General features: G+C 39.7%; 4 protein-coding genes across 8 annotated transcripts; all 4 read right to left on the bottom strand.

Moving 5' to 3' along the window:
- Positions 1–929: 929 nt before the first annotated feature.
- LOC133726703 (glyceraldehyde-3-phosphate dehydrogenase, cytosolic-like) lies at positions 930–3582 on the bottom strand. 2 transcript variants are annotated; one of them, XM_062154304.1, is made up of 11 exons: positions 3322–3582; positions 3139–3239; positions 2816–2895; positions 2602–2713; positions 2376–2522; positions 2211–2271; positions 2003–2100; positions 1742–1884; positions 1462–1545; positions 1245–1334; positions 930–1168 (listed from the first exon to the last, which is right to left on the bottom strand). In XM_062154304.1, exons 1-11 carry the CDS (start codon positions 3347–3349, stop codon positions 1123–1125), a joined length of 990 nt encoding a protein of 329 aa, XP_062010288.1. In that variant the 5' UTR covers positions 3350–3582; the 3' UTR covers positions 930–1122. The 2 variants fall into 2 exon arrangements, with proteins under 2 accessions (XP_062010288.1, XP_062010287.1); XM_062154303.1 differs by having other exon boundaries at positions 2816–2931; positions 3322–3581.
- A 1354-nt stretch (positions 3583–4936) lies between these two features.
- Positions 4937–7694, bottom strand: LOC133726701 (glyceraldehyde-3-phosphate dehydrogenase, cytosolic-like). 2 transcript variants are annotated; one of them, XM_062154300.1, is made up of 12 exons: positions 7665–7694; positions 7331–7440; positions 7148–7248; positions 6825–6904; positions 6611–6722; positions 6385–6531; positions 6219–6279; positions 6011–6108; positions 5750–5892; positions 5470–5553; positions 5253–5342; positions 4937–5175 (listed from the first exon to the last, which is right to left on the bottom strand). In XM_062154300.1, exons 2-12 carry the CDS (start codon positions 7356–7358, stop codon positions 5130–5132), a joined length of 990 nt encoding a protein of 329 aa, XP_062010284.1. In that variant the 5' UTR covers positions 7359–7440; positions 7665–7694; the 3' UTR covers positions 4937–5129. The 2 variants fall into 2 exon arrangements, with proteins under 2 accessions (XP_062010284.1, XP_062010283.1); XM_062154299.1 differs by lacking the exon at positions 7665–7694 and having other exon boundaries at positions 6825–6940; positions 7331–7446.
- LOC133726700 (trihelix transcription factor GT-1-like) lies at positions 7331–9908 on the bottom strand. 3 transcript variants are annotated; one of them, XM_062154298.1, is made up of 6 exons: positions 9123–9908; positions 8988–9026; positions 8683–8814; positions 7956–8186; positions 7665–7864; positions 7331–7440 (listed from the first exon to the last, which is right to left on the bottom strand). In XM_062154298.1, exons 1-6 carry the CDS (start codon positions 9685–9687, stop codon positions 7438–7440), a joined length of 1170 nt encoding a protein of 389 aa, XP_062010282.1. In that variant the 5' UTR covers positions 9688–9908; the 3' UTR covers positions 7331–7437. The 3 variants fall into 3 exon arrangements, with proteins under 3 accessions (XP_062010282.1, XP_062010280.1, XP_062010281.1); XM_062154296.1 differs by lacking the exon at positions 7331–7440 and having other exon boundaries at positions 7498–7864; positions 9123–9906; XM_062154297.1 differs by lacking the exon at positions 7331–7440 and having other exon boundaries at positions 7498–7864; positions 8683–8811; positions 9123–9901.
- Positions 9909–10935: 1027 nt separating this feature from the next.
- On the bottom strand, positions 10936–13371 carry LOC133707212 (cytosolic Fe-S cluster assembly factor NBP35). Its single transcript, XM_062132771.1, has 3 exons — positions 13213–13371; positions 13025–13126; positions 10936–12076 (listed from the first exon to the last, which is right to left on the bottom strand). The coding sequence occupies exons 1-3, from the start codon at positions 13253–13255 to the stop codon at positions 11142–11144; spliced, it is 1080 nt and encodes a 359-aa protein (XP_061988755.1). The 5' UTR covers positions 13256–13371; the 3' UTR covers positions 10936–11141.
- Between the last annotated feature and the right edge of the window lie 2471 nt (positions 13372–15842).

Genomic DNA, 15842 nt, shown 5'->3' with positions numbered 1-15842 from the left:
AAAAATAGTTTGTATTTTCAAGATTCGCGGAATTAGTCTAAGATATCCAGATTAATGCTCTTTTAAAGGTTCACATGATATTCTAAGGTCTTCCTTAGCAACGATATATATGAATTGATTAACTCCCAAAATGCATGTCTCAACTGTCTTATGAATTGATAGATAGAAACCTTTTGCGTTGAGATTTTTCCACCTTTTTTTTTTTTTATTCAAGAAGGAATTTGTTAAACTGATTCAAGTACTACAGCAGTTGAGAATAGCAGAGCATCAAGCTTCTGTCCCCAGAACATCATTACATATATAGATAATTCCTCTACTAGATCATGAAGCCAAGGAGGGAGCGGCCAACCTCATGGCAGTACAAACTCTCATTAGATCGTAATGCAGAACGAGCTAAACAATGAGCTACTTTATTGTTCTTCTTCGTAACATGCTTCCACGTACGATACCACCTCAAACTCGGTCATCAAAAGCTTGCACTTGGTCCTTGGAAACTGCATGAAATATCCACTTTTTTTCTTTTACTTTTAATGGTTCTGATTATGTGTAAGGTTGTACTTTTAAGTTTTAACCCTTGCACAATATTTTGAAGGTGCCAGAACTCTTGGAATACCTATATTCCGACTGGTTATTTGTATTCATTTTCTAGTTTTCAAACTTGGACTCTCCTTAGACAACAACGACAAATGTGATGCGACACCGCCTCACACTATCTTAGTATTTCGGTAGCTTTCATGTGTATTCATCTCCCTCAGTCTCTCAATACTATTCATCTGTGATTTTGTGGAGAAGGACATGCAATCCTAAAACAAACCAAAGCAAACCAAAATCTCTCCCTCGTTTTTGCTCACAATTTTTAGGTGCAGGCTACATGAAGTGTAAAGGGTCTATTACGATGATGTAAGAAATTCATGACTGTAGGCAAGCAATCCAAGAAATGCTACCTTGCAAGTGTTTCATTCTATCTTGGATTAACAACAGAAGAATGGTACTGAAGGCATCTCAATTTATCCCAAACAAAATCTCTAACGCTCTGGAGTCAGCTGAACTATAAATTCCAAAGAATCAGTTTTAACCATGGTCGAAACCTAGCTGCAGTTGTGATTAAGGAATTGACATTGCTCATGTAACTGTGGCCATGTGACAGATCAAGTCGATGACTCGTGAGCTGCAATAAACCGTGTTTATCAGAAAACTGTGATGTCAAAAAAATCTACATTATGCTAATGAAATGGTGGTATTACCTGTAACCCCATTCATTGTCATACCACGCGACAAGCTTCACAAAGTTGTCGTTCAAAGCAATTCCAGCCTTGGCATCGAAAATGCTTGACCTGCAGCATAACATGTATGCACTCCCTCAGAGCCTAAATCAATTAACCAAAGTAAAGAATAGGGCAGACACATAGCCAAGTGCTGCAGGTTTTACAGAGGCAACAGGCAAGAGTCAGCAATCATCACCTGTGGTTATCCACAAAGTCAGTGGACACTAAATCATCGTCCATATATCCGAGGATTCCCTTTAGGTTACCCTCAGATTCTTCCCTGAAATTCACAACCAAAACGAAACTCAGATAAGGAGAGGTGAGCAGATCTTGAAAGACAAGCAAGTTAAATCATCAAACTGAAAAATAGGCATATAGATGCACCAAAAATATAAAACCAATCAACTGTTTAGTAGTTTAGTTTGTTTTAAATTCCATATAAAGAAAGAAATCATAGTGAATGCCCTGATCCTTACTTGATAGCATTTTTAATCTCATCATAAGTAGCCTTCTTCTCAAGTCTCACTGTGAGGTCAACCACGGAAACATCAACAGTGGGAACCCTGAAGGCCATTCCTGTCAACTTCCCATTTAGTGCCGGCAGCACTTTACCAACACCCTATAAATCAAACCAGCACAGATTCTGAATATTTCCCAAATCTATTAAACAGCGTTAGAGAAGTATAAAAACTGTACAGACATATTACATCTACCAATGCAAGGAATCCAATATATACCTCAGCAGCTCCAGTACTAGTGGGAATGATGTTATGGCCAGCAGCTCTACCACCTCTCCAGTCTTTCATTAGTGGACTATCAACAGTCTTTTGAGTAGCTACATCACATCGAAAGAACCTTCAACCAATGATTCATTACAGTCTAGCTTACATCGAATCAAACAAGTATACTAGAGTTTTGTGTGTGTTTATACACACACACACTCACCAGTAATAGAATGGACAGTGGTCATAAGACCCTCTATGATACCAAATTTATCGTGGATAACCTGCCAAGATATGTACATTGATTCAGTAAACATGAGAGAATTAACCAGTTGATTAACGTACTAGCTAATATTGATTTGATTAAGACAATAATAAGAAATGAAACCTTTGCCAGTGGAGCAAGACAGTTAGTAGTGCAGCTTGCATTTGAAACAACGTTAAGATCTGGAGTGTAGTCCTTCTCATTAACACCCACAACAAACATGGGAACATCATCACTTGGGGCAGAAATGATAACTTTCTTTGCACCACCCTGTGTAACGTACGAATTATTGTATATATGGACAACAAAATCTTCATGAACATGTATAAAAGCATCTAAAAAATTTTACCCTCAGGTGGTGAGATGCTCTCTCCCGATCTGTGTAAACTCCGGAGGACTCAACGACAAATTCAGCACCAGAATCGCCCCATGGGATTTCATCAGGTAAGGTAAGTAGAGAACTAAACAAGCCAAGTGAAATTTCATTGTTCTTGCTAACTACCAATTAAACACAAGAGTGGGAGCGTAATTGGTGTATAAATGGTAATTAAGTAGGATTTTACCGAGAATCAAAAACTTTAACAGGCTTATCGCCAAAGAGAAGTGTGCTTTCATCCTTAACCTTAAGCTCGCCATGCTTCCACTGCCCATGAACACTGTCGTACTTAAACATGTATCTCTGAGAAGATAGGATTAATTAATACATGCTACCCCTTTATCAAGAATTATGTTACCTAATACACATTCAACTCGATCCACAATGAGGGAGGATTTCGGGGATGCCTTGTAGGCAATTCCTCCACGCAGAGGGCAAAATGTTTGTTGAAATGCCTCAAAAAGACGGGACACTAGAATCATGTATGAAACTGGTTCTACATACACATACCATGTGATCAGCAGTCAAGAAAGGATCGTTAATGGCAACGAGTTCGATGTCATCTCTCTGCAGAGCAACTCTGGCCACCAACCGGCCAATCCTTCCGAATCCTTCATTTATAACATAATTTTCAATCAAGAAAGATGACACGATACAAGTACTGAACAAACCAGTGAATAGTTACACCAATACCATTGATGCCAATCTTGATCTTGGCCATGGGTAACAATGTATATGCTTGTTAAACCCAAACAGAGTGAATCAATGAGGACGGCATGCGTTTGTGATGAAGATGGGGATCACTGTTCAATTTGAGAGATGAATCAGTAAAAGAAAAGGAAAAGAGAAGATGAAAAACAGGCCTAAAAAGATGGGGCGTCGCTTGGAATGTACATTGGTTTTATACAATGTTGACTCAGATAGCTGCCACTTGGCACTTACAACATGAATCAACAATCTTCTTACATGTGACTATGATGGAGAAATTATATTTTGTATTTTCAAGATTCGCCGAATTAGTCTAAGATATCCAGATTAATGCTAATTAATAGGTCACGGTGTCTCTAATTTAATTTCAAAAGAAATTCCTACTCATTTTTTAGCATCTTCCAATACCTTAATGAAATCATCCAAACTTGGAGCAAATTTTCATTACATATTATCTGTAGTGAATTGCATGGATAACAAAGACATGTACTTCTTAAATTCTAGCAATTACCAAAGTCTTTAATCTAGTCATATCACACAACATACATTTTTCTTTTACCTGCCAAGAAAAAACGAGTTTGGTATGAAACTATAGTCATGGACATATAGTGAGAAGGAATTGAACAGGGTTCACTTGGATATTTATGACTATTCATCACTAGCTTGTAAACAAAAATAGTTTGTATTTTCAAGATTCGCGGAATTAGTCTAAGATATCCAGATTAATGCTCTTTTAAAGGTTCACATGATATTCTAAGGTCTTCCTTAGCAACGATATATATGAATTGATTAACTCCCAAAATGCATGTCTCAACTGTCTTATGAATTGATAGATAGAAACCTTTTGCGTTGAGATTTTTCCACCTTTTTTTTTTTTTATTCAAGAAGGAATTTGTTAAACTGATTCAAGTACTACAGCAGTTGAGAATAGCAGAGCATCAAGCTTCTGTCCCCAGAACATCATTACATATATAGATAATTCCTCTACTAGATCATGAAGCCAAGGAGGGAGCGGCCAACCTCATGGCAGTACAAACTCTCATTAGATCGTAATGCAGAACGAGCTAAACAATGAGCTACTTTATTGTTCTTCTTCGTAACATGCTTCCACGTACGATACCACCTCAAACTCGGTCATCAAAAGCTTGCACTTGGTCCTTGGAAACTGCATGAAATATCCACTTTTTTTCTTTTACTTTTAATGGTTCTGATTATGTGTAAGGTTGTACTTTTAAGTTTTAACCCTTGCACAATATTTTGAAGGTGCCAGAACTCTTGGAATACCTATATTCCGACTGGTTATTTGTATTCATTTTCTAGTTTTCAAACTTGGACTCTCCTTAGACAACAACGACAAATGTGATGCGACACCGCCTCACACTATCTTAGTATTTCGGTAGCTTTCATGTGTATTCATCTCCCTCAGTCTCTCAATACTATTCATCTGTGATTTTGTGGAGAAGGACATGCAATCCTAAAACAAACCAAAGCAAACCAAAATCTCTCCCTCGTTTTTGCTCACAATTTTTAGGTGCAGGCTACATGAAGTGTAAAGGGTCTATTACGATGATGTAAGAAATTCATGACTGTAGGCAAGCAATCCAAGAAATGCTACCTTGCAAGTGTTTCATTCTATCTTGGATTAACAACAGAAGAATGGTACTGAAGGCATCTCAATTTATCCCAAACAAAATCTCTAACGCTCTGGAGTCAGCTGAACTATAAATTCCAAAGAATCAGTTTTAACCATGGTCGAAACCTAGCTGCAGTTGTGATTAAGGAATTGACATTGCTCATGTAACTGTGGCCATGTGACAGATCAAGTCGATGACTCGTGAGCTGCAATAAACCGTGTTTATCAGAAAACTGTGATGTCAAAAAAAATCTACATTATGCTAATGAAATGGTGGTATTACCTGTAACCCCATTCATTGTCATACCACGCGACAAGCTTCACAAAGTTGTCGTTCAAAGCAATTCCAGCCTTGGCATCGAAAATGCTTGACCTGCAGCATAACATGTATGCACTCCCTCAGAGCCTAAATCAATTAACCAAAGTAAAGAATAGGGCAGACACATAGCCAAGTGCTGCAGGTTTTACAGAGGCAACAGGCAAGAGTCAGCAATCATCACCTGTGGTTATCCACAAAGTCAGTGGACACTAAATCATCGTCCATATATCCGAGGATTCCCTTTAGGTTACCCTCAGATTCTTCCCTGAAATTCACAACCAAAACGAAACTCAGATAAGGAGAGGTGAGCAGATCTTGAAAGACAAGCAAGTTAAATCATCAAACTGAAAAATAGGCATATAGATGCACCAAAAATATAAAACCAATCAACTGTTTAGTAGTTTAGTTTGTTTTAAATTCCATATAAAGAAAGAAATCATAGTGAATGCCCTGATCCTTACTTGATAGCATTTTTAATCTCATCATAAGTAGCCTTCTTCTCAAGTCTCACTGTGAGGTCAACCACGGAAACATCAACAGTGGGAACCCTGAAGGCCATTCCTGTCAACTTCCCATTTAGTGCCGGCAGCACTTTACCAACACCCTATAAATCAAACCAGCACAGATTCTGAATATTTCCCAAATCTATTAAACAGCGTTAGAGAAGTATAAAAACTGTACAGACATATTACATCTACCAATGCAAGGAATCCAATATATACCTCAGCAGCTCCAGTACTAGTGGGAATGATGTTATGGCCAGCAGCTCTACCACCTCTCCAGTCTTTCATTAGTGGACTATCAACAGTCTTTTGAGTAGCTACATCACATCGAAAGAACCTTCAACCAATGATTCATTACAGTCTAGCTTACATCGAATCAAACAAGTATACTAGAGTTTTGTGTGTGTTTATACACACACACACTCACCAGTAATAGAATGGACAGTGGTCATAAGACCCTCTATGATACCAAATTTATCGTGGATAACCTGCCAATGATATGTACATTGATTCAGTAAACATGAGAGAATTAACCAGTTGATTAACGTACTAGCTAATATTGATTTGATTAAGACAATAATAAGAAATGAAACCTTTGCCAGTGGAGCAAGACAGTTAGTAGTGCAGCTTGCATTTGAAACAACGTTAAGATCTGGAGTGTAGTCCTTCTCATTAACACCCACAACAAACATGGGAACATCATCACTTGGGGCAGAAATGATAACTTTCTTTGCACCACCCTGTGTAACGTACGAATTATTGTATATATGAACAACAAAATCTTCATGAACATGTATAAAAGCATCTAAAAAATTTTACCCTCAGGTGGTGAGATGCTCTCTCCCGATCTGTGTAAACTCCGGAGGACTCAACGACAAATGCAGCACCAGAATCGCCCCATGGGATTTCATCAGGTAAGGTAAGTAGAGAACTAAACAAGCCAAGTGAAATTTCATTGTTCTTGCTAACTACCAATTAAACACAAGAGTGGGAGCGTAATTGGTGTATAAATGGTAATTAAGTAGGATTTTACCTAGAATCAAAAACTTTAACAGGCTTATCACCAAAGAGAAGTGTGCTTTCATCCTTAACCTTAAGCTCGCCATGCTTCCACTGCCCATGAACACTGTCGTACTTAAACATGTATCTCTGAGAAGATAGGATTAATTAATACATGCTACCCCTTTATCAAGAATTATGTTACCTAATACACATTCAACTCGATCCACAATGAGGGAGGATTTCGGGGATGCCTTGTAGGCAATTCCGCCACGCAGAGGGCAAAATGTTTGTTGAAATGCCTCAAAAAGACGGGACACTAGAATCATGTATGAAACTGGTTCTACATACACATACCATGTGATCAGCAGTCAAGAAAGGATCGTTAATGGCAACGAGTTCGATGTCATCTCTCTGCAGAGCAACTCTGGCCACCAACCGGCCAATCCTTCCGAATCCTTCATTTATAACATAATTTTCAATCAAGAAAGATGACACGATACAAGTACTGAACAAACCAGTGAATAGTTACACCAATACCATTGATGCCAATCTTGATCTTGGCCATGGGTAACAATGTATATGCTTGTTAAACCCAAACAGAGTGAATCAATGAGGACGGCATGCGTTTGTGATGAAGATGGGGATCACTGTTCAATTTGAGAGATGAATCAGTAAAAGAAAAGGAAAAGAGAAGATGAAAAACAGGCCTAAAAAGATGGGGCGTCGCTTGGAATGTACATTGGTTTTATACAATGTTGACTCAGATAGCTGCCACTTGGCACTTACAACATGAATCAACAATCTTCTTACATGTGGTCTATGAATAGTTAAAGTGAATATACAAAATCTTCTAGTCCCCCAGAAGCCTCACCCCCTGATACATTGCACCAGATTGAAGATCATCTAAAGTATCAATGCGTCTGTAGCCACCTAATTCTCTTAAATCTCTTAAACCGATCAAGCCGCGACGTGAAAGGAAATCACGAAAGTCATCCTCAGTGTAGAATGTTATTTCTTCAGTGCGAACTATACGGTCAGATTCATCGCAGAGGCAAAGTTTAATGGTTATTCCTGCGAAAAGAAGTATACAGCTTCTTACCATATATCCAGTAAACCAAAATCCTAGTTCCACAATTAACGGAAAAGAAATTGCATAGGATACCTTCATCAAGGTGGAGAGTATAATTGCCCAAAGGCATATCCCTATCAAGACTCCGAACAACCTGATACTCGTCCTCCAACCAAAATGCTCGCTTAGTTCTTATTCTGAATGCAGACTTGATTGCCTCCTTAATCGCATCAGCTGTTCCATCAATACCAATCCTTCTGGTGTTGTATTCCCCCAACTTGACAGTTATAATCCTTCCACAAAAAGATGAGTGTGTCTCCCCTCCTGCCATTAAACAATCACATGCTTCAAACAATTTGTAAATTGTGACTTTACAAGATGTGTGTATCAGTTTTGGTTGTCGTTTTGGTGTTCAGAAGATGTAACGGCAGATTGTGGTAAAGCTTAAAGTGGAAGTACCATCATGCAAGTGGTTGATAGCGATAGAGAACTCCATTAATGTGGTAAAAAGGGAAATGGACAAATACTTCAAGAATATGCCTTTTCTTTGGTATCACTACTAAATTAGAATGCAACATGCTACCATGATAATAAATATATGCAAAGTACGCTAGCAATTGAAATGAAACATAGGGTAGTTATGAGGTCACGAAAATTGCCTCTCTTTTTTCAGGTGAAGGCAGCTTAATTCCAATTGAAGGCGGCAGATACGCATATAGTAATAGAAACATTTCCACTACCATTTATAGCAGCATCTCAATTCTCAATGCATTACTAATCTTACTTATTTGGCATTACAATTCTAGTTACGAAAGCTCACCATTCTCAGGGCCCTCCCTCCAATTCCACGGAGGAACCTCGTTGGCTGCCACTGCCTCAGCCGCAGTAATAGCCAGAGGGTCACCATCATGATCCAACTGCCTTTCCAAGTCCACTGCTGTTCGGTCAGCTGCTATAAACAAACAAACAAAAAAGCTCTTACAAATTGCAGCAACCGACTCTTAAAAGCACAAAGCGCACACACACAACACTCAAATTGCACCAAAACACAATGCTATACTATACTAACCAGAGCCAGTTAAGCATTTATCAAACCAAACGTCGAAAACTAAAACGAACTTATACCTTCCATGGGTCCAAACGGAATACCTGCATCCTCGAGACCTGCAATGTAATTTGGCAAGTTACAATCAGCATTGCATTCATTCGAAAAAAATTCAGACACATAAAAAGAAATTCCTTTTCGCGTTTCACACTCACTCTTATCAGAGAAACGAATGAAAGATTCGAGCTTCGGAGGAGAATTCGGCCTCTTATAACCAGCAGCACCATTACTACCGGCATTATTAGCACCATTGTTACTAGTCCTATCCCTAATCAACTCCTGCAAGTCCTCGTAATACAACATCTTGGCAGACCTGCTGCCCACCTTGACCTGCTGCCTGGCCTTCTTGAACTCCTTAAGCAAGTTCCTCCACTTGTCCGTACACATGGTGGGGCTCCGATCGAACCCTTTATCCCTCATCTTGGCGGAGATTTGCTCCCAGAGGTGCTTGTTGGACTTGGAGGTGTTGAACAGGCCGTCGACCTCGCGGCGGAAGCTGATGAGGCACCGGGTCTCTTCCTGGATCCAATGCTCCGCCCGCTTCTTCGGGGCGCGGGCCTCGTGGTCCTCGCCGCCGCTGCTGGTGTTGCCACCTGGCGCGGCGGCGTTGGCGGCGGCGGAGACGACCTCCATGATCATGTCGCGGTCGGGGGAGGAGGAGGAGGCGGCGTCGACCGACTTGTAGAAATCAATTGGGTGGGGCTTTTCGGAGAGGTACATGGCGGGCTTGTGATTGGTCGGAGGAGGCTGAGGGCGGTAGCAAATGGGATTGGCATGTGATGATGAAAAGGGTAAGGACTAAGGACGAGGGTGGAGTCGGAGAGAGTGGACTGTTTGGGATCTTTTGGTGTGCGAATATTTCTTTTGACTAGTAGATCTTCTATTCTACTTGAGGAAACATTTTCTTCTATTCTACATGAGAGCCTCAAAATTTATATGTAACTATTTACCTTCTTGTTCATCTTTTTGTGCTAGTCAAAAAAGAAGAAACAAGAATTCCTATGAATGAATTACCAAAAGATAGAGAAATGTTGGCCACAAGATGTGGTCGATTTGGCAAACTCCTCGTCTGGTATTCTAGGTTTCGGGTTTGATTCCAACTGAAAGCATATGTGGTTAGGAAAGTCCATGCCCGAAGTAGATTAGTCTCTTTAGTTGTTAGCTTTAATTTGGAGGAAACCACTCTAAATAAAAATATAAGAAATGTTGATGAGGCTTTGATTTCCAAAAAGTGGGATGTAATCCTAGACGTGAAAAGAATAAAAAATAAGGTTTTTCTTTGCTTGATTTTAAACTGTTCTTAGTAAGATTTTATCTATTCCACCTCTTTAAATATTAATGTTTAACTATTTATAAAATAATAATAATAATAAAAAGAGCTCGCGATAAATTTGATAGAAAATACTACCAAAGTCATCAGTGAAAACAGAAAGAGAGGGATTCGAACCCTCGGTACGAAAAACTTGTACAACGGATTAGCAATGCGACCCTTTAGTCCACTCAGCCATCTCTCCTCTCAATTGAAAAAGGATAATACTATGTTACATTATTAAAAAATTAAGGCAATTCCCAATTTCTCATCATATTATATACTCTATTTTTTTTATTTTGTATTTCGTCCGGAGGGGCTTTTTAGTTCCACAGTCCGACATGGTCAGTACTTAGCCGGGCTCGCCCTTTTGTTCCAACAAATCATAAATAAAAAAAAATTATTTTTTCTTTTTAACAATATAGATACTCACATGTCATGGCACCTTAATAATGTCACGTCTATACAAGTCCGATCTCTTTTGTCTATTTATAACTCATTTCATGCTCATGTAGTCATGTTCTGACTAGTAGACCACATATCCAATGCGGAAATGATTCTCTGTCGAAATGGAAAATTTCAGAAGTTGGATGATGGATGAGGAGAACTCACTCCCTTCATACTGTACATATAATCGATTCAACGGAAGAACACAACAATTCATGAAAAATAGTCATTCAATTACTGGTTCACATGGTCAAGAAAACTGTGTTAATCAATACTTAGAGGAAAAAAAAAAACACCCTTTTTTTTTGTGATCCATGTAACTTAAGAGATCCGATCCAGGTTTGCCAAAAAGTATTATTCTACACAACCATAGAGTGACATAAACAAAATCTTGAAATTGGCGGATCACGCCAATCACCTATGCATCATTGTCTACCAACATTCTAGATATGCCTTGATTTTCCATCAATGTCTCAATGATTTTCTTCAGTGCAGGTGCACTCGTGCCACTTTTCTGATCAACAAAACAAGATCTACCTTCTTCAGCAGCCTTGCAAAGCTCGGGATCCAACGGCACCTTCCCCAGGAAAGGTACCCCCATTTCACTGCACATTCTTGTGGCTCCACCACCACTATTATCAAACACTTCATTCAAGGCTATTATATCAAGCAATTCCGGTGCTTTCTCTTTCACGTACTCTCTAACCCATTCTGTGACATCCTTCTCCTCACCTGCCTCTGTCATCCTCAAAAATTTGGAAGCAGCCAACATCGGCTGGCGCAAGCCACTCATATTTTCAACTACCCCAAGAACCTGGACGCCAGTTTTTTTGCAGAAACTCACTTCTTTCCTGACATCAATAAGGGAAACTTGTTGTGGAGTGGTGACAATGATTGCACCATCTATTGAAGCAGCACCAAGATCTTGAACAATTGAAATGTGTTCATCTGAGGTTCCAGGAGGAGCATCAACTATTAGAAAATCAAGCTCACCCCAATCAACATCCTTGAGGAATTGCTTAATGAGTGCATTCTTGCGTGGCCCCCTCCATATGACTGCGTCATCAGGGTCTGGAAGCATAAACCCTATTGACATAACCCCAAGGTTGGACTCAACATAGACAGGCGACCAACCGAGGTTGCTCTGGTGGATTTCTTGGCCTTCTAGGCCAAGCATCTTTGGGATGCTAGGGCCACAAATGTCGATGTCCAGAAGACCCACCTGGAAGTCCATAGCCGCTAGTGCAAATGAAAGTTGTGCAGAGAATGTGCTCTTGCCAACTCCACCTTTCCCTGATAAAATCAGTATCTTATGCTTTACAGTGGCCATCCTTTCTGCAATTGCAACCAAGTCTGCAGAAACATAGAGAACACGAGGTCAAATGCATCAGTCTTGAGCCATGAGCATATAAACAAATCTGAAGAGAAATGCACATCATCTGTAAGGGAAAAACAACTATTCGTCTACACAGGACCACAACTTGCAAAGTTGCACAAAGGATGAAAATCCTAGATGGTTATTGATATCCTATGCACTTACATAAGTAGACTTTCCTAATTAAACTTTGAACTTGCAATCCAGCTACTGGTAAATCTAACCATCAGAATCCACACTTTGGTCAAATTAAGTTCTACTACAAAGAACAGTTGCTCACTGCTCCACTTAACACAATCTTTTGTCAATAAATTCACACAGAAAAAAGGCTCATTAATTCAGCTCGGAACTACAAAAAGTGCTATAAATGATACGTGGAAATCAAGGCTTGCAAAAACAAAAGCTCATAGTCTCCTTTCTGTTTTGCAACAACAACAACAAGATGTAGCTAGGCACAAGCCACATACTCCCACATCAGTAAGTTTAGAGGCAGAAGACTAAATATAAGAAAAAGCCAGAATGTGAGACTGCTTTAACATCCAGGACGTTTCAATCCATATGAAGTGCTAGAAGTTTCTTTTCAAAGACAAATACAGTTCAGTGAACAAACTATGCTATCAAATCATCATTAAAATCAGCCACAACATGATCAGGGCCAACTAAACTAAGAAGAAATGTAATAACAAATATTTCGAAAAAAAATAACACAAAATCTCCATGATGAGTAAAATCAGGTACATAAAGCAATAACTCTGGCTTGTTCTTCGAAATGAATAAAATGGTCATAGTCAAAAACCGGCACCAAAGAACAAAAAAACAAGAACTTTCCAATAATCAATGAAGAAATTAACAAACTTCAATTCAAATTTGCAGCTAAAGCAGAACAAAAGCACAGCTGCAGCAGTAGAGAGAGATAGAAAGGAAACCTGGGTCAGGGCCCTTTGGAGCAGTAGCACAAATTTGTTGATTCGGGCATCCTTCACAAGATTCAGACTTCCCAGCAGACTCGGATTGAGGACCTGGGCAATCTGAACAAACAATATCCCAAAAAATCATCAAGTAGAAATAACAACACATCCCAAATGAACAAAACCCAGAATGAAAAATCTCTTACGTTCATTAGCATTTTCGGGTATTTCGCCGTTCTCCTTCTCCATGGCGATGAGAACCCAAGAGTGATTGGGGTTTTAGGGTTTATGCCAAGATATTATCGATTTTGATTTGAATTGTTTCCAAGAGTCGGTGTATAAATTCGTGACCGACCCGCCACTTTACAGACAAGCTGGGCCAGTTGAAAGCGTGACCGACCCGATAGGGTGAAGGTCCAATGCTTTTGTCATTGACCCAATAAGATCGACACCGATCTCTGTCATGTATTTTGATGGTCGATTTTTTTTTTTTTGGAAGATCTAGAATAAAAATAAATTATTTAAAAATGGAAGCAAACTATCGTATCTGAAAGGATGTTGCGTAATTTTATGTACGAAATTGATTAGTCACTCAGACGATCAGAATGATATGTAATTTTATGTACGAAATTGAATAGTCACCTAGATGATCAGAATTGTACATAATTTTATGTACGAAATTGATTAGTCACCTAGATGATCAGAATTGTACATAATTTTATGTACGGAATTGATTAGTCACCTAGACGATTAGAATGATACGTAATTTTATATACAATCCTAAGTTTCCATACACATCGCTTGAGTCGGGGCCGCCCCACAGCTTACTCTTCAACAAAGCATTATGATGCAGAACGGATGACAGTCCAATTCGAATAGCAGTTTGATCGTGCAAGAGGAGGAAAACGAAAGTTATTAGTAGCCACTCCATAGCTTGGTGTCCGATTGGAGCGTGCCATAGCTTTCCGAAAAGGGAATCGCGCCAGGAACAAAACTCGTCGCTATGCTACGACGTGTGGGCTTTTTCGGGCTTTCGAGTTCGTTTAGGGCCTCAAAAATGCAATTTACTGTTTTTTAGAATTTTCGGTTTCCTAGTTTGTTTTGGGTTTGTTTTATTTTTTTACCTGTGGGCTTTAGGGTTTCATTGTTAGTCGCCCTAGGGTTTCTTTTCTCATATAAGCAACTTTAAACGGCTGCAGAACTATCTTTTCTCTTATTATCAATCAAATAGAGAATTTTCTCTTTTATCTCTGGTGGACTCCAGAACTCTTTGTTTAGGTTTATCGCTTGTAAACCTAGGTTACTGTTCCGACTGCGTTAGGTGGTATCAGAGCAGGTCTTCCCTGTCTCTCCTATTTACCTTGGTAGAAATGGGTGAAGTTACGAAAGCAGATCTTGATGCTCTTACCGCTTCTCTTACCGCAGCGTTTACCGCTGCCATCAACACCATGAACAATCAGATTGGAGAAATTCGTGGATTGGTGGGAGAACGAAACAACACAACATCAACAACAATCGGAATAGAGGCGGGGAAGGAGGCCAGCGAGTTAGGGCTCCACGTGGTGAAGTTGTTGATAATGATTTAGAATCTGGGTCTGAAGAAGAAATTGTGCAACCTGAACAAGAAGGACAAGCTGACTAGGATTACAAAGTCAAGGCTGAAATTCCTTTCTTTTCAGGCAACTTGGGTGTGGAAGATTACCTGGATTGACAGCTTCAGGCGGACAGATTCTTTGAGATTATGGAGGTGCCTGAACACAAGCAGGTTAAGCATGTTGCCTGGAGATTGAAGAGTACCGCTGCAGTTTGGTGGGATAAGTTGCAGAATACTCGAAAGAAGCAAAGGAAGCAGAGCGTTAAAACATGGCGAAGAATGAAACAGCTGATGATGGAAAGATTCTTGCCAGATGATTATGAGCAGATTCTGAACAAGTTATATATTGAATGTGTCCAGGGAACTAGGACAGTGGCTGAGTACACCACTGAGTTCTTACGTTATTCAGAGCGTAATGAACTAGGAGAAACTGAGGGCCAGAAGGTGGCTCGCTATATCAGTGGGCTGAAGCCTTTCATTCAGGAGAAAATTGGGTTGCAAACTGTGTGGACTGTGGCAGAAGCTTCAAATCTAGCATTGAAGGCAGAATTGTTAGAGAAGCCTTCACGAGCTTCCTCTTTCCAGAGATATAACTACCAAAGGAGCACATATTTGGTAAACGCCTCAACTGACAAGGGTAAAGCCTTACAGCATAATACAGGAAGTGCTTCTAGGGCTTCCGATCCCCCATCTAAATGGACTGGCAGTTCTAGTGGTGCACCAAATAGGGCCCCAAACCAGAGGCTTAATAATCCTTATGCTAGGCCTACAACAGAAGTCTGCTATAGATGCAACAAGCCTGGGCATAGATCTAATGTGTGTCCTGAGAGGAGACAAGCTGCTCTTATAGGTAAGTATGATGAAGATGAAGAAGAAGTTGAAAGAGGTGATGAATATGATGGGGTTGAGTTTGCGGTGGAGGAGTCTCCTGAAAAGGTTAATATTGTGTTGCAGCGGGTTTTATTGTCTCCTAAAGAAGATGGGCAACGACGTAATATTTTCAGGTCACTTTGTTCCATTAATAATAAAGTGTGCAATTTGATTGTGGATAATGGGAGCTGTGAAAATTTTGTAGCCAAGAAGCTGGTGGAGTATTTGCAATTACCTACATAGCCTCATGAGGCACCTTATTCCCTTGGGTGGGTCAAAAAAGGTCCACATGTTCGAGTTGCTGAGTCCTGCAAAGTACCGGTATCCATTGGTAAGCATTATAAATATGACATTCTGTGTGATATTATCGAT

This window comes from Rosa rugosa, chromosome 1 (assembly GCF_958449725.1).
Source record: "Rosa rugosa chromosome 1, drRosRugo1.1, whole genome shotgun sequence".
Taxonomy (NCBI): domain Eukaryota; kingdom Viridiplantae; phylum Streptophyta; class Magnoliopsida; order Rosales; family Rosaceae; genus Rosa; species Rosa rugosa.
The sequence above is the reverse complement of the archived record's forward strand: the minus strand, read 5'-3'. Positions and strand labels throughout refer to the sequence as shown.

Bases quoted from the DNA above. Each gene is read 5' to 3' on its own strand.
- LOC133726703 (XM_062154303.1), bottom strand. From the start codon at position 3,349: ATGGCCAAGATCAAGATTGGCATCAATG. The intron at 2,714-2,815 runs GTAAAATCCTAC...TGGCTTGTTTAG, and splicing joins GTTAAAGTTTTTGATTCTCG to TTCTCTACTTACCTTACCTG. The intron at 1,335-1,461 runs GTGATGATTGCT...GTTATGCTGCAG, and splicing joins GACTTTGTGGATAACCACAG to GTCAAGCATTTTCGATGCCA.
- LOC133707212 (XM_062132771.1), bottom strand. From the start codon at position 13,255: ATGGAGAAGGAGAACGGCGAAATACCCGAAAATGCTAATGAAC. The intron at 13,127-13,212 runs GTAAGAGATTTT...TTGTTTGTTCAG, and splicing joins ACCCGAAAATGCTAATGAAC to ATTGCCCAGGTCCTCAATCC. The intron at 12,077-13,024 runs GTTTCCTTTCTA...ATGTTTCTGCAG, and splicing joins TCCAAAGGGCCCTGACCCAG to ACTTGGTTGCAATTGCAGAA.
- LOC133726701 (XM_062154299.1), bottom strand. From the start codon at position 7,358: ATGGCCAAGATCAAGATTGGCATCAATG. The intron at 6,532-6,610 runs GTAAAATTTTTT...TACGTTACACAG, and splicing joins GAGCATCTCACCACCTGAGG to GGTGGTGCAAAGAAAGTTAT. The intron at 6,109-6,218 runs GTGAGTGTGTGT...GATGTGATGTAG, and splicing joins CACTGTCCATTCTATTACTG to CTACTCAAAAGACTGTTGAT.
- LOC133726700 (XM_062154296.1), bottom strand. From the start codon at position 9,687: ATGTACCTCTCCGAAAAGCCCCACCCAATTGATTTCTACAAGTCGGTC. The intron at 8,187-8,682 runs GTGAGCTTTCGT...GTTTAATGGCAG, and splicing joins GAGGGAGGGCCCTGAGAATG to GAGGGGAGACACACTCATCT. The intron at 7,865-7,955 runs GTATCCTATGCA...TTCTTTTCGCAG, and splicing joins TACTCTCCACCTTGATGAAG to GAATAACCATTAAACTTTGC.